Source organism: Leptodactylus fuscus, chromosome 1 (genome assembly GCF_031893055.1).
Source record: "Leptodactylus fuscus isolate aLepFus1 chromosome 1, aLepFus1.hap2, whole genome shotgun sequence".
Classification (NCBI taxonomy): Eukaryota; Metazoa; Chordata; class Amphibia; order Anura; family Leptodactylidae; genus Leptodactylus; species Leptodactylus fuscus.
The window spans coordinates 48,134,466-48,152,273 of record NC_134265.1 but is presented as its reverse complement, the minus strand read 5'-3'; the positions used below and the strand labels follow the sequence as shown (position 1 = coordinate 48,152,273).

The 17,808-nt window shown below is 43.7% G+C and overlaps 1 protein-coding gene across 2 annotated transcripts in view; it reads right to left on the bottom strand.

Moving 5' to 3' along the window:
* ERBIN (erbb2 interacting protein) overlaps positions 1-17,808 on the bottom strand; it is a 172,718-nt gene that overhangs the window by 67,954 nt on the left and 86,956 nt on the right. For both annotated transcript variants that reach the window (XM_075269806.1, XM_075269807.1), the window contains exon 4: positions 10,363-10,560. In XM_075269806.1, the coding sequence (XP_075125907.1) occupies positions 10,363-10,551 (189 nt within the window). In that variant the 5' untranslated portion in view covers positions 10,552-10,560. The remainder of the gene's footprint in view (positions 1-10,362; positions 10,561-17,808) is intronic.

The window sequence follows — 17,808 nt, the reverse complement described above, 5'->3', positions numbered from 1 at the left end:
CTAACCCTGACAGCAATGATCTCATATTACGTTATCTTTATCAGCACCGCCAACATATTTGTGGAAGAACACTCCATAACATTCCCCAAAAATCCCAACCACTGAGCCTCGGAGCTGCACTCATACAGTTTTCATCATCGCTTGGTGCGGTAATAGATAAAACAAGGCAAATGCTGCAATGTGGTGACTGCAAACAAATCCCAGATGGAAAATGCATATTATTCCCCATTGCTTATATAACACCAAGCTATTCTGCATTTCTGTACAGAGATCATCATTCACTTCAGTCCCCATAGGAGCTCACAATCTAATCTCCCCATCTCCATAGAGCCATTTAACCTATCCAGATGTTTACAGAAAGCAGGAGGAGACGATAATGTGATAGAAAACGGGTCCCTGTGCAACAAAACAGCTAGGGCTGTTCTGTTTGCCATTTTTAGAGCGTTAGGCTTGTAAATTTAACCCAAATTATACGACCATATGGTACGAAGATTATACTTCCATATGCAGCCCACATAAAACCACCATAGGTTGGGTGCACTACTGAACTAATGCTCACTTTAAGAGTCCACATGGCACTTTAATTTTCAATGTATCACCATACACCTCTCTATTTAAAGGGATATGTATGATCACTGGGGGGCATCACCTACACCACAATGGGGGTTCTGAATAAGTCTGAATACAGCATGCCTCCCACCACTCTATATGGGAAGGGTGTACACTCACACAACATACATCCTCAGTATCTGTTCGGTGGGGGTCTGACACCAACACCCTGCATCGATCTGGTGTGTCACATCTGTGGTAACCAGTTTGCTACCCCATAAAACCAGCTTTGGTGACACCAGCCTGAGGAGACCACAGCATGTTCATATGATCCAGTGAGTTATACGTGACAGCACTGACGCTTTATTTGCATCGTCTCATTTTAAGAAAATTTTGATATTGCTTAACTGTGTGACATTATTTTGTACAGGCAAATCAGGGGGTTGGACAAAGTAACATGGGACATATCTGCATTTTTGGTGGAACACCCTTGACAGAAAACTACTTCAAAGAGAAGAAGCGGACGCATGAAATAGGACAATCCTGAGATAACAATGACACAATGACATATTATTCTAGACGTAAGGCGAAATTTCCTATCATGTTACAGGGGTTGTTTTGGTGGTAAGCACATGGGTTTCTTCAAGCCATATTCAGACAAATGGAAGAGTTACAGAAATATATGAAAGAATATTTGGTGTGTGCGAGTTCCTCCTTACAGTACATAATGCTGGGCTGGTTTATGATGCTATTTTTATATATTGTGTCTCTAGCCCGGGCTGTGTCACACATCTCTCCACCCAGAGAGCAGACCTCAGCATGTGTATGTATGAAGTGTAACCCGATGTGACATATGTGACACGCTTATTCCCAAAGTCAAATGAGATTATAAATACTGGATGACTCTGTATCTTCATATCCTTTGTGACATTTAGGAGTCGTCCTCCCTACAATTTATGTCAAAAGTAAAACTACAAGTCAGGTTTCAGGATGACTCAATTAACTCTTTGCCTCCCACAACTTGACAAGGGTCAGAATTAAGCAATACAAAGAAACGTATAGGAGGTATTGCTGCCTTAGTTATGTACTATAGATGTTCCTCAGATTTCCATCCCACCTGGTGAGACAGAGGTGGATCTTGGAGATGTGACCTACAGCGTTCAGCTATCCTGTAGATAAGTCATACAGGTCTAAAGTGCAATATTTAAATTATAATCCAATATTTTACACTATTGTTATCTTCTAGGGCAGTATGGTGGCCTTACAGCGCCGGGGACTGGGTTCGAATCAGAGCTTGAATATTCTCCCTGTGTTTGCATGATGTTCCGATGGGTACTCCGGTTTCCTCCAATATGCCAATAATATACCGATAGGTAATTTGGCTTGAAAACAAGTAAAAACAAGTGACCCTTATGGGTGTTGGGGATGAGCACCTGTATGGCGGCCACTAACTCCCCTACTCCACAACCCTATTGCACTTTGAGTCCTCGTGAGAAAAGCTCATTACAAATATTTGTCATTGTCTATAATATCCAACATCTTTTCAGGTCTTGTTCACCAGATCATGACTCCATTTTTGACATCATACATCTCATGGGTACTCACATGGAGGTAAGTAAATAGGGCCCGTTACCAGCTGGAGGTAACGACCTATTAAGAAAAAAAAAAATTGCAATAGTGGCTGTCACCGGGCCCCTAATGTCCCAGGCCCTGTGGCAGCGGCTACCACTTCTACCCCGGTAGTTACACCCCTGTCCAGAAGTATTCTCTCCTATAAGCTGTATAAAACATATGGCTCTTTACTAAGGATCAGCACCAGGGGTGTAGCTATAGGGGGTTGACAAGTAGCAATCACTACCGGGTCCTGGAGCCTGTGAAGCCCAGAGGGCTCTTTGCAACACCACAGTATGCATAGGTAATAACATAAGTGCAATAGGCCCCTGAAACCACATTCCAATTGGTACAAGCAGTGTTGTTGTAACTTGAGCAGGTGAAGAGGGTGCGGCTGCAACTGGACCTGGGAGGCTCAGAGGGCCATAAAGAGTCTCTTTCTAATATGAGGAGACCAGTTTTTAAATGCTATGCTATTGTTGGGGGGCCTGGTACCGATTTTGTACTGGGGCACATAAGCCTTGACTTCTGCCTCTGGATATACATGTATATGGTATGGTTAATATTTGGAAATTTCAGAAAGATCAAGTTCACACATGGTTTTTGATTTATTTTTGCACAAACAAGGAGTGCAAATGGCAATGTATGAACCTGGCCAAAAATAACAATAGCACAGAGCTGAGATTGTCAGATCTGTCTAATAGGAAGATCATTACCTAGAACTGAAAATAAAACCATTCATGGGGAGGCCCCTGGGTAGAAGAATGTGAAGAACGCATCTTTGTATAGATGTCAGATCTCCGTAATCTTGACACATTTTACATGTTTGTCCTGTGACACATCATCCATTAATGTGATGGTCACAGGACAGAATAAGTGAGTCAGAGGGGCTTGTAGCGGAAGGCATTCATTTACCTAATGACTGACAGGCATCATGTGGAAGCCGAAAATGGAGTCGTGACCTAATAACAAGCTGGACATCTATATACACATCCTCACACGGCAAGGAAAGAGGATGACAACAGCGAGAAGAGAAAAGAGAGCGCGTCATAGATATGCGTCACATCTCATTGATTTTCTACATTTCAGAAGGCTCCTGGTCTCGTGGTTAACCCTTAATGTGAATTGGGTGCGAGTTCTTCATCATGTAGATAATAGTAATGGATGGCTGAAGGACATGAAGACAGTAGACACATACAATATCCTCAGACATGTGGCGTCCAGGATTCCCAGCTATGCAGGTGCTGATCCTAACCTGCTGCCCATAGAGCACATATACATGAGTCCCCCTGCGAACTTCCGGTTGGCACATGCGCAATGGAAGGGCGGCAAGAAGACTTCCTGTTCCTTAGTGAATTAACCAGGGCTGGGTATGTACTTCAGGGTATGGTCCTCGGGTTACGACGAGCCTGCTGCAGAACCTCATTTTCTGAATGCTATACAGTGTATAGCATTCGGCAAATGAAGGCTGATTGTGTAGCAGGCTCGTCCTTGCTACGAGCAGGTAAGTATGCTGTTACCAGTTGACTTTTTCTCATTGAAATGAATAGACCAGCGTTGATTGGCCAGTTGCCAGTGATTTGGCCAATCAACGCTGGTTCTGCCAGAGGCTCGTCTGAGGAGGCGGAGTCTAACATCGGACTATTCATTCCAATGAGAAAAACTCTTGCCTGCCCGTGGCAAGGACGTGCCTGCTGCAGAATCAGTGTTCATTTGCCGAATGCTATACATATATATAGCATTCGGCAAATAAATATATATACTGTATAGCATTTAGCAAATGAGGTTCTGCAGCAGGCTCGTCGTAACCACGAAACAGTATGCCTATACCCCTGCTAGACATGGCAAACTCTCAAAACCGGAAAGAGATCTTCGACCGGAAATAGGAAGGGCGGGACTTAATCCTTTGTTATTGTTGTCAAAGGGGGACTCATGTATAGGAAACAGAGTACCATATAGTTCAGCACCAGCACAGATGGAAATGACACTGGTTAACAGTGAACACCACAAGACCAAGAAGAGAGCAAGTCTCCATTGTTTAAGACTTCTTCAATAATGGAAATGGTGCCAAGGGCACATAATAGGACATTATCTGGAAGTCAACAGGGGAAAGGTTTCATTTCATACCAGCCATGGAAATGAATGGCTATCCATGTAATGCAGTGGTAGACTCATGTAGTCTGGTAGAAACCACTATTACAAATTCGCTAACCATTCTGGCTCACGTGGAAGTGTCTCAAGTAAGTGACTACTTCTATGCAATTCATATACCCTGATGGACAGGGGTTATAGTTGAGGCTATTTTACTACTTATTCATTGAAAGTGGTCACCATCTTTACAGGGGGTTTGGGAGCTATAATATTGATAAATGCTCCTCAGGGTACACCATGAATATTAGACTCCCACCGCTTGAAGCGCTTTCATGAGCTCCACTTCCTCATCTCAGAGCAGTGACGTTACATTAACCCATCATATGGTCTTGCGCTGCTTAGTCCCATTCAACTGAAGGGGGCTGATCTGCAATACCAAGCACAGCCACTATACAACGTACAGTGTTTTTCTTGGTAAGAAGTGGTGAGACCGCAGAACCTTTCCATAGACTTCAGCTCCTTCAAGCCCCCAGCAATCTTACATCTTGTCCTGACAAGGAGAGATCCTTCATATGATGGACACAAATGGATCCTGACAGCTGACTATAATGGAGTCCATTACAATATCCATTGTTTTACCATATCAACCTAGCCTCGTATTGACAGAAATTCATTTCATTAGAAGTGATCTTCTTCATATACAGTATACCATCAATATAAAGATGGAGCAAACGTAACCCAAATTACTGCTAATGGTAAAACTACAGTGTGGTCTGTTATTACAGAAGACAACAAAAAAACAATGAAAATTCATCGAAAGGATTCTATCATTAAAATTGTATTTCTCGCTAACAGGTAGGAATAGCCTTATGAAAGGCTATTCTTCTCCCAAAAGAACGTCCGCGAGTGTAAGTAGCCACAAAAAAAAAATGGCTGTGGGCATGTGCATTTGGCTCTGCCCGATGCCCAACAGCAGAGCCAACTGTGCATGCCTAGAAGTTTGAACCCAGCACCGGAAGAAGACGCGGAGAGAGGCCGTTCCAGTCAGATGAAGATGGTGGCGGTGCTGGAGAGTTCTCTCGCAGCATTGGGGACGCCCGCAGTGCTGTTTGAGCGCTAGGGACCGCCCCCAGTGCTGCGGGAAAAATCATTTGCATACCGATGAAGGCCGGGATTTCTACCTAACAGCACCGCAGAGAAGACATCTAAAGGTAGGAGAAGAATAGCCTCTCTTAAGGCTATTCCTACATGTTAGGGAAAAAAAATGTCATTTTAATGATAGGATCCCTTTAAAGAACATTTTCCAATGATTTTTTATTTTCCATGATTTGGTTGTCATCTATAATAAGATATCTCACCAGAGTAGTTTAACTCTGCTACATCTGTACCTAAAAATATCTGCAAACTTTAAATAATTTTTTGAGAGTGGAAAAAGTCTAACTAGGGAGAACACGGTGGCTCAGTGTTTAACACTGTTGCCTTGCAGCGCTGGAGTCCTGGGTTCAAATCCTGCCAGGAACAACATCTGCAAGGAGTTTGTATGTTCTCCCCATGTTTGCGTGAATTTCCTCCCATTCTACAAAGATATACTGATGGGAGAAAAAAAATATACATTGTGATCCCTATATGGGGCTCAAAATCTACATTAAAGATAACAACAACAAAAAAATACATAAAAAGGCAAAAATAAATAATTTTTATACAATTCTATAAGGCAATGCTACCAACCATCGTGGTGTGTATGTCACCAAACGTACCATAAATGCCCAAAGTAAAGGACAAATGTAAGTAACAACATAAATGCTGTTGTTTTTTTTCACTCGTCACCACCACATAATTTGATAGCGACGATGACACACTGAGAACTATAGCAGACTATATATAAAAGTAATAGCCAGCACCAATAAAACTTAATAAAGACAGAAATCTGGGTCACAAACTAAGCAAGGAAGAAGGACAAAGTATCATGAAAAATTTCCATTCCGGATTCAGCATTCTAGAATTACTGGGCTATTATAGAAACAGAAGTGTTTGTGCTGATAGCTCTGCATCTGCTGCAGCCTGGGAAGTACAAGAGCCATCAGCAATATCTCCATCCCAAGATGTTACATTCTAACTAATGCAATTTACTGAATGTCATTTTAAAGGGATTTTCCCCTGAAAAGATTTTTGTATTTACATTATTTGCATCTCCAACTTAGTTCCTGGTAATAAGGGCAATATTGGCGGCTGACTGTGTGCAATACACAATACAATGAGTGACTGAATTTAGAAAACCAAGGTGGTGAGCGCCCTGTATATCGCATAGGTGCAGAGGGAAAAGATCCTGACTGGTGTCACACAGTCGTTCTGGGCAGTTTTTGCAGCAATTATTTGCCTCAAAGCAATATTTGGCCAGCAGTATGGCCAAATATTATCAATTCTTTAGGAGTCCAATTGTGACTGTGGCTCATAAAAATGAAGCCAAAACTGGCACACAAAAAAATGAAAAAGAAAACCTGTGGCGCCAGCCATTACCTAGTAAAGGACCAGTCACCAATCCCCCCTCTCTGGAATTCAGCTAAGACTGCATGCATACCAAGTAAGATCAGGATTGCTCCTCTTCTCTGACTCCTGATAGAGCCATCTGTTCTCATGGCCCCTACTGAAGAGGTTAATATGACTGAAGCTCCATCTTTGATCAACCTTGGCTATATAACTGGAAAATCAGAAATCTGCCAGTAGCAATTTTTTTTTTTGGCTTACGTGAATATCTCTTCTGAGCAAATGCAAGAACTTTCAATAAGCAGAGGATATAAAAGTTATCAAATCTGAGAATTATTCATTTTAAATGCACAAGAAGGTGTTTATGTATATTTATTTATTTATGCTATGTGAATTATAATAGCTACCGTAATTACCCCGTCCCCATGATGAATATCTGTTATTCTTGAATATACCCAATATTGAGAATGCATAAATGTAGTAAATAGAATCTCATAACAGAAAATCCCTTAAAGGGATCCTATCATAGGATACCCTTTTTTTCTGACTAACACGTAGGGATAGCCTTAAGAAAGGCCACAAGAAAATGGCCGCTTACTCAGTAAAATGTGTAAGCGGCCAAATATTTTCTTGTGGCCGCTGGCATGCACAGTCGACTCTGCCTGAAGCCCGAGGCCTAGAAGATTGAAACTCAGGACGGAAGACGACACAGGGAGAGGGCGTCCCAGAAGAAGATGGAGGCGTCACTAGAGATTTCTCTCGCAGCATTGGGGACGCCCTCAGTGCTGCAAGAGAACTCATTTGATACTGAAGAAAACATAGATTTCTACCGAATGGTGGTGCAGAGAAGAATAGCCTTTCTTAAAGCTATTCCTACGTGTCAGTCAGAAAAAAAGGGTATCCAGTGATAGGATCCCTTTAATCTAACAAGCTCAGCCATGTGTCCCCCCTTCCGTTCCTCACTGTTCTGTGTCTGGCTGAAAGACAACTGGCTACAGGAGCAGCCTACCCCTCCACCTTGTTGGCAAAAGCGCACAAAGATTGTTAAGCCCACCCTCTTGGCTAATTGCCTCCCCCCTAAGTCAGTCTCAAGCTGAATATGGAGCAGATTATTAACTTCTTGCTGAAATTTTGCAAGACTGTCTTAATAGGTTTAATTCCTTTAAGAGCTGATGTGGCAATCGGGTCTGACTCAAGGTTTATCCAAGTAAAATCAGCTGTTTGCTGAGAGTAGAAGCGGCTGCTACATGACAAATGTAGTACCTGTAGTCAGTGGCGTAACTAGGAATGGCGGGGCCCCGTGGCAAACTTTTGACATACCCCACCCCCCCATCCTGACAGACACCGAAGACCTCGACCGACCAACCCCCCGCCGCATTCCTGCACGCTCTAATATGCCCCATAGTGGGCCCTGCACAAAGTATTATGCTCATAGTGGCCGCAGTAAACAATATCATTGCCCCATAGTGGCCCCTACACACAGTATTATGCCCATAGTGGCCCGTGCACATACTATTACACCCCATTGTGGCCTCTGCACATGGTATTATTCCCCATAATGAACAATCATTATACTCTGGGGTCTTTTCAGACCCCAGAGTATAATAATAGGAGACCTAGGGGGATACAAACATAAACACTGTTACTTCGCTATCTCCCGCTCCGCTGCAGTCCTCAGTGGTGTCGGCCTTGTTTAATGACGTACTCACGTCACATGACCCAGGACGCAGGCCCGGATCATGTGACGTCAGGGACGACACACAATTAGGCCCGAAGCCTGCTAGGAGCGTGGAAAGGTAAGTAATAGTGTTTGTTATGTTCCTTTACCTTTCCGGGGCCTCCGATCATTATACTCGGGGGTCTGAAAAGACCCCCGAGTATAATGATGGTGCTTGTGGGGCCCATGGTGTCACTTACCGATCCCGGCCCCTGCCAGGATTGGGAAGTAAATAGGGCCCATTAGCGGATGGAGTAACTCCAGCCGGTAACGGCCTATTTAAAAAAAAAGAAGAAAAAAACGCAGGGCTAACGACTGTCGCCAGGCCCCTAATGTCCCGGCCCTGTGGCAGACGCTACCCCTGCTACCCCGGTAGTTACGCCACTGCCTGTAGTACCTGACCACATTGGCAGCCCTCTGCTCTGGCAGACTCTGATGCTATTAAAACATGCTAGATTTATAGATGGTCATTATTGTCCTCAATTGTAAAAAGTCAAGTGTCACAAGTTTATATACTGTGTGTTATGCCATAAGGTATTTGATATATGGCTAACTGGTCAACATACATCAAACAATTGCTCTTTCCAAGGAACTGATCTGTTAGACCCTCCACAGATCAGATATTGATGTGTGATCCTTAGGATAAGTCATCAATCTCCGCTCTCTGTGGCTCGAAACCGCAGCATTCCAGTGAGTGCTGTGCCTCTTTCCTAAATACCAAGCACAGTGCCATGCATTGCTCAGTGGCTGTGCTTGGTATTGCAACACAGCATATTTACTTGAATGTTCTGAAGCCGTAAACAGGCCACATTACCACATTACAAATAATCAGCACATCACTGGCCTGTGAAGTCATTTTCACCCATTCAGTTCTACCACTTCGAGCAGCTAATCTGTGGGTGTCCTATGTGTCAGGGTCCATTCACATGGAGGAAAATTGCGCTTTATTTGGCGGTGAATTTTCCACGCTGAAAAAAAAAAGCCTCCCATTTTTTTTTTTTTCTACTAGCGGAATTTTCCTAGCTAGCAGCACCCATTTAAGTCAATGGGAGGCTTCTTTTCCAACGTGTAGAATTCAGCGCCAAATAAGTCGCCATTTTCCTCCATGTGAATGGACCCTCAGAGTCCCACCGATCAGATGTTGATGACCTATCCTAAATATAGATCATCAATATTTCTGAAACCCCCGTACGACTTATTTAGACTATGGATGGAAGCCCCCATCTATTTAGCAAGGGCAGAAAGAAGCTGGAACGAATGGTATAGAGGAATGGTCTTATCATTGTAATATATTGTCTTCCATTTCTCGAAAGGGGGCACTGTGCAATAAAACATCTGTGGCCGCTAACAGCTTTCCTGGTGGGCAAAGTGGATTGCTTTCAATTCAGGGATTATCCTTATTCAATAAAGCCCAAAATAATTTGATAAACCCTGAAAAAAAACATATGGCATTTTTTTTTTAATAATATCATGCGTGATCCTTTATGACCATTGTCTAAGATTACTTTTATGACATTAAATTTGAGCACTGTATTAGATTAATTGCAACGGTAAGGTGTGCATATGGGTTTGCTGCCATTTATAACCTAGAAACGAGAATCTAGTGAGAAATAACATCAGCTTTTGACAGCCAGGATGGTAGGAAAACGTATGAACATCTGCTAGAGAACAGATGTAACAAGGTGCCAACTAAATGAAAACTTTGGAAGTGCAAGGAACTCCCTGGCTGGAGCTTGTGTTCATGAGATGGAGTCGGAGTTAAGTGAATGGTTGGCGCGGGATTCTGCCAAGAAAGCGAGAGCAGCGACGTGAGCTAATGCCCATAAAACACAGCTGGAAGAGACCCAGGAGAGAGGGCTGCTTGTCATCAGTGTCATGGAAAATATGAATCCTATACAGAAAAGTGGTACCTTGGGAAGCTCTTCAATCTGGTTGGCATCCAAATAAAGTTCCTCCAAGGTTTTCTCAAATGTGAAAATCTCTTTCGGCACCTGTTCCAGGCTGCAGTGAGAATAGTCAAGTGAGGTCACAGTTTCTTCCTCTCCCCGCAAACACCGGCACGGCACCAACCGCACAAACAAGTTCCTCTTTGCAGTCATTTTCAGGCACTGGAAAGAAAATCAGAGAGAAGAAAAATGTCAAGTATAAATCTACATCCTCAGCAGGTCACCCTGAACGTATAGATGTCCCGGAACATCTCCCTCCTGTCTACAGATATCTCAGTATCAACCACAAGACGCTCCATCATGAAAATCCAGCTAGACAAGTTTGGATGTGGAGGAATCTTCAGGAGTTTTGGCGTGTTATAATAAGAACAATGCTGTACTGTCGGATCACTTTAACCATTCGAAGGCTGGAGGAAAGTCACCGCCATCCTTTCCAAATCACCTATATGCTTTTGCTGGAGCGCTTCCCAGCATAGTGAACATACCTTTATTGTGTCAATGTGCAATGTTGAGTCTGAGGAAATCTACTTTTTAGGTCATTAATATCTATTGTTATTATAGGTCATCAATATCAGATTGGTGGAGTCAGATACCCAGGACCCTCGGTGATCTGCAGTTTGAAGAGATTGCAGCGTTTGGACGAGTGCCGCAGCCTCTCCACTGCTCACTATGCACAGTGCCACACATTATGTAGTGGTTGTGCTTGGTATTGCAATTCACTCCAATAGGTCTGAGGTACACACAGGCCACGTGATGAATTAAATTGACATCACTGGTTGGTAAAGCAGAAGCATAACTCACTAGGGCGCGGCTGCCCATCAGCTGATCTGTGGGGGTCCTGGGCATCAAGAGCATGGAACATCTAATTGGTATTTCAATGCATCAAAGGGGTTATGTGGTGTTTTTTAGTACTGATCCTTAGGTTATTCCATCAATATTAGATATGTGGAGTCCCAGTTATCGGACTCCTGCAGATCACCTGTACCAAGACAGTATACATACTGTGAGCAGAGCTGCTTACTTTCCATACAAACTGTAGCAATGTGTGTAAGTACAGCTGCAGTACCTACATTCACCAGTAGAGTTGGTATAGTAAAGAGCAGCACAGTTCGCGTAATGTAAGCATTACTGAGAGCCAAACTGCCTCCATACGGGTGATCTGCGAGGGGCAATAATAGAAACTGGATAATCCCTTTAAATCCCAGAAAACTCCTTTAATGTATATGCAGGTTAGCTCTTCGGGCTGTGTCTATTTTCACCTGTGATCACCACCCAGTGTCTCCCCCATAAACAGGTCCCAATGTGCACTACCTACAGTCCATAACAGTTGCTCTGGCAGATATGGTGATACACCGGGTGACCCGGACAGTTCAGATATCATTCCTATTATATAATTGATCCAACAAGAGAATGACAGCCGGAAGAGGACAGGCATGACAATGATATTATAATGATGAGAACTCTGGTCAGTCATGTACAAGAATCGGTAATTATGTCTCAAGGGGGAAGTTTATGTTCAACACAGGAAGAAAGTGAAGAGTATACAATGCCGGCAGCAAAGTAAATATCTGTATACACAACATACACTGATACATAGGGAAACACTGTGGAGCAACACTGGTAAGGGGAAGGAGTTACACAAGTATTTCTTGTGTCATCATTAAACAGGACCTGTCACTTCTCCTGACAAGTCGATTTCAGAAAATCCCCAGTAATGGCAATTCTGGAACATCTTTCTTAGATCTCTGGGTTGTGCTGCCCCTCTGTTATTCCTACTCGAAATATACGAATATATTGAAAAATGGGTGTTACCAGTTTGGAGTGTGTCCACGTACGCTTGGATGCTGACCGATGTGCGGACACTGCCAAAATTTGTAAGGACACGCCCAGTTGACAATGGGAATTGTTAATCCCAGTTGTCAGTGTGTTCATAAAATTGTAAAAGGAATAACAGAAGATCAGCACAAGTCACCCCAGAATTTCTTCATATCCTGGAAAAAAAAAGAAAAAAATAATCCCAAAAAAGTACTTCAGTTTAACCCTTTACTTATTATGTGGTGTTGATTTATGGGAAGACTGACAAACTATACCGTCACTTTAAGAACTTCACCAGGGTTGTAGCACAGCTTTCCCAGACCCCAGATATACAGCGAGGCATACATTGTTCTTAAATCCCTCTCTAACTAGGCAGCTTTGCCATTGGCTGGGTATTAACACCTTTGGGAGCTTTATAGGTTAAATGTAAAGGTCTATTCACATTTACTGTGACTGAGTGTTCCCAAACATGAATAAATATGACAATATGGCTGCAACAGTATTTAACTATAATGCTAATCCTATATTTATTTATTTTGCTTGCTTATATAGCGCCCACATATTCTGCAGCGCTTTACAGACAATGTGGTCACTGTCCCATATAGGGCTCACAGTCTAAATTCCCTATCAGGAGTGTGAGAGAAAACCAGAGTACTCAGAGGAAACCCACACAAACATGGGGAGAACATACAAACCCCTTGCAGATGTTGTCCATGGACTCCAGTGCAAGGCAACAGTGATAACCAACTGAGCCACCATTCCTATGAGCTTCACAAACTTCTGTAGGACGTAAACCCTGAGAGGGACCAGACTATAGGTCATGTTAGGACACACACCATGACACTCCTCTACTATAAACCATATCAAGCACATGGAGTCCAAAACACATATTGTAGTGTAAAGGGACGTAGAGTGAAAGTCAATCTGAATCACTTGTACTCCACAGGGTCATGTTCAGATGGGACAAGAAAACCAATAACTTGTTTGCTCCTTTTTTCCCCCATCCCCGGAAGGAAGAGATGAGATTCATGTGAGCCTCTGGTCTGTTCCCTGGATGCCAATGATGTGTAGCCTGCAGAGAGGTGGCCCCAGGATAGGCTCACACTATGAATGGGGTAGAGGGTAACCTAAGGCCCGGTTTACATCTACGTTCGGGGCATTCTGTTCCCCTATCTGCATATAATATGTGAAGAGAAAAGTCCTGCAAGTATTTTTCGTGCGGAAACCACACGGACCCCATTATAGTCTGTGGGGTCCGCCAGTTTCCTAAGGTAACCGCTGTTTTATGCGAATAGGTTTCCTGAATGGGTTTCCTGAAACCTGAATGCAGATGTGAACCGGGCCTAAGTCTACTTTAGGCCAAATGCACCCACATGGGCTACCATTATGGAACACATAGAATGGTTGCAAGCCGCCCTTAACTTGGGCTCACAATTCTAGATATATATTTGTATATTAGTTTGTATAGGCAAGTAACACTATGATAATGTCTATGAAACCCTAGAACCCCCATCTTGGCCTACTCCTGCTAATACAGCTGACTGAGGATTGCTCCCTCACCATTATAGTAATCTGTTTGCTATGTTGACCTGTGAATCATTGGGAAGTATTCACACAACCTTGCCCTTCCTATAGGAAACGTCAGTACCTAAGTAATCCGGCATTGACAAAACAAGCGGCTCACCGCCATCATCACCGGCTGTCACTCCTATCTATCTATGCTGTGCTCAGAGGACTAAATCTGCAAAGCTAATAAAGATCATGATACACTATGAGCCAGCCAGTTACAACGTACAAGGATTTATTGTACAGCAACAGACCATGTAAAATTACTCCCAAAGTATCCTGCGCTGGATCAGAAACATTATCACAATAAATTAGTAGTCATGGAGATGGAAATGTAAAAACAGAGCAGAGCTATGCCAGAAAGCGGAGCACATGAGATATATGGTGATATCCCCTCCCCCAGAGTCACCGGCTGGAATGGCGAGTTCTGTTGTCAGCAGGGGGGGAAATGTACATTACATGCTACGTGCCGCTATGTGGGCGCAGGCCTCGCTAGTGTCTTCTGCTGGGATTGTATATAGTAGGTAGCAGGGATGGGGTTTTATCTTTTCTAGTAACTTCTTATTATTTCTCAGCTTTCTGCCAATGCCTTATGTGTCCTGACTAGGCCTTAAAGGGGATGTCCAAGATGCAGGGAAAATTGATACTAGTGATGTATGCCCAGGATACGTCCTCAGTATAGGATTGGCTGGTGTCCAATAACCTAACCCCACACCAATGAAGCTTCTAGTCAAGTAAATGGGAGAAGCGAGGCAGTACATTGCTCTGTACACTGTATACAGCTTCCGTACACTATAGTGGGGGTGCTAGGGAGCTGCAACTCTGCTTCCATTCACTTAAACAGAAGCAAAGATACTTCTAGGCAATTAACATGTATGTGGCCTCCAACAGTCAAAACAATGGAGAGGTGGGGTGTCCTAGTGTAAGAATTGGCTTTTTGCTTGGGTTTAATCCAATAGTTTGTTAAAAAAGTGTGGATATACTCTTCTTTACAGGGAATGGAATCTAGCAGAAAGGAGTTGGAACATCACTTTCTACATACAGTATACCGTATATGATATCAGTAGAGACAGGGAGTAAGCCAGTGGCAGACCCCTCTGACTAAAGGATGGATAATGCTGATATCCAACACGCCCAATTCTTTTTCTTGAACATTTGCCCCTGGGGACGTGCAAGACAACCTCATACACAGTAGATGGTTGTTCAGACTGGGTTAGACCACTACCTCTACATTCCCTATAGCCATGCTCCCGACTGTTTGGAACTATCTGTACCCCCCCTGCTAGCTCAATGTATGAGGGTCTGCAGATTCCCAAAGTTGAGAACTTGTAGTAGACTATGACCCACATCTTTATTTTCATAGTAGTGTCCACTAAACAGTCTTTCAGCTGACAGCTAGCTCTCCCTACTTAAACTACATATATACGCTCACTTGAGCATGTATGTATTTTATATAGGGAAGTAACCGGCTACCACAAGCTTCTGGTGGCTACTTTCTCAAAGGCAAAAAGAGTGGGTATTCCTATCTCATCCAAAATGAGCAACTGGGGAAGGGGGTGTCCACAGAACCCTATGAACATTAGATGGTTGGTGAGTTCAGCAAAAATTGATGTGATCTATGTAAGCAACTTACCGTATTTTTCGGACTATAAGACGCACCTAGGTTTTAGAGGAGGAAAATAGGGGGAAAAAAATTTGAAGCAAAAAATGGTAAAATATTTAATATATGGGAGTTGTAGTTTTGCAACAGCTGCAAGGCCACATTGACAGGTGACCCTGCAGCTGTACAGGGACGCATAGTGTGTTTTTTTTTTTTTTTGCGGGGCCAGAAGTACTTTTTAGTTATACCATTTTGGGGAATATCTATTGCTTAGATCACCTTGTATTGAAAGAAAACCCGGTGGTTTATGACATATGATTTTCTACTTTTATATATATATTCTAGGGACAGGAGGTGATTTAGAACTTTTATTTATTTCATATTTTTATTATATATTTTTAATGTTTTTTTTTTTTTTTTTCTTTACTATTGTATTCCCCCCCGGGGGCTTGAACCTGCGGTCACTTGATTGCAAGTCCCATAGACGGCAATACAACTGTATTGCCGTCTATGGGACATTCTGTCTATTAGTATTATGGCTGGTCATAGACCCAGCCGCAATACTAATATATAGCAGTGACAGGCCTGGGAGCCTCATTAGGCTCCCGGCTGTCACCCGAACAGGTCGGCTCCTGCGATATCGCCGCGCAGGAGCCGGCCTGCAACTTTACAGGTACGGGGCCGGTGGGGACCGGCCCCGGGGGAGAAGGGGCCGCTGATACTGACCCAGCATCCGCTGTACTAGAGAGGCGGATGCCGGGGAGGGATAGACGCCATCACAGGTGCCGGGGCCTGAGACATCGCTGCGCTCCTCTGCCCTGCATGAAGCCAGCGGCAGGGGGACGGAGGAGCGGAATAGCATCACTCCTCCCGCTGCTGGCTTCATGCAGGGCAGAGGAGCGCAGCGATGTCTCAGGCCCCGGCGTCTATCCCTTGCCGGCATCCGCCTCTCTATTACGGCGGGTGCCAGGCGCCACATTCAGACTATAAGACGCACCCTTCTTTTCCCCCCAAATTTTGGGGAAAAAAAGTGCGTCTTATAGTCTTATAGTTGCAGGACTGCAACCCCTTTCAATTCTGTAGCCGCACTGACTGAGGTGGAAGGGCAGCGGCTCAGGTAAGCACTGTGGCCAAGCACTGTTCTTAGCGGTCACATGTGGCAGTAGTCACTACAAGGTGCTGGACCCTAAGGGCCCCTAAAAGTTTTTTTCGCCATATAAAATATATCACTATTCTAAATTATACAAGGTTAGTAGGGGCCCCATTACAGATTTATACATTAGGCTCAGGAACTTCAAGTCACACCTCTGATGTTGGCTACCTAGGATATTGAACATGTGATTGCTGAGACCAGTGACAGCACCAATCTAGTCCATGGTTGTAGCTAGTATTGCAGCTAAGCCCCATTCTTTTGTCTCAGCTGCAATACTACAGACAGCCTATATATGAGTTAGTTGTTTCTGGAAGAGAGCAGTCATGTTTTTCTCATCTCATACGCCGCCTCTGATGAGGTAACCAGAACGTCTTGTGTCACGACATGACCTGAGGCTGGATCGGGTGCAAACAATTTATGAATGCCAAAAGCAAATATTTGTACAGACTCATTAATAGGCATTGTGGAGCTCCGTCTGAGAAAGCTGCCGTGCACTTAGTGAAGCAAACAGACATAATGTACAGCAACTCAACCACTTTCCTCTTATATCCAGTACTATCTCTTTGTTCGGAAGAAACGCTTAGTAGGGGCCAAAATAATGGTTTTCATTAAAAAAAACTTAAGATAAATGGGCTAAAGCTTCTTATAGGGCTACCTTCCCCGTCCTGATGTGGTAGGGCATTTGAGGAGAGTCTATGGTCTACCCATACAACAGGACCTCAGAGCCTACTTTTGGGTAGTGTACCTGTTGGTAACAACATACGTAAAGACATTTTGCCTAGTTGGCAGACTTTAAGAGGGGGGAGCGTTACTGGAGTGAAAGAAGCAGGAAGGTTGTTTTGAAGAACTGACTACCATCCAGTCCGTCCTGTCCTATCTGTTGGGAGCAGTGAGGCTACATAAGGGCAAACGTCCATAGTCCACAGGCTCAAGGCAGCACAAGACAAGAACAAGCCACGCAGGGAATTTCATTACACACCCCTGTTTCTACCCGGACCGCTTCCAGTTTGCAATGGCATATCACCGTTCATGATAAATAGAAAGTTCTGTTTGGGATCTGACGACAGTCAGGTTTGAGTATGTAAGCCTGATGGTGAGCGCTTCAACCTTGCCTTTGCTTCCTCCAAAAATCTGACACTCTTGCAATCAAGAGTTGTCGGGATACCATAAAAAGAAGTGGTTTAGCAAACAGTGCAGACCTGTGCAGAATGGCTACCATACTAGGTGACTGGTGCAAACCAGCAAGTTGTGAAGAGATGGGAGAGACTATAGCAGT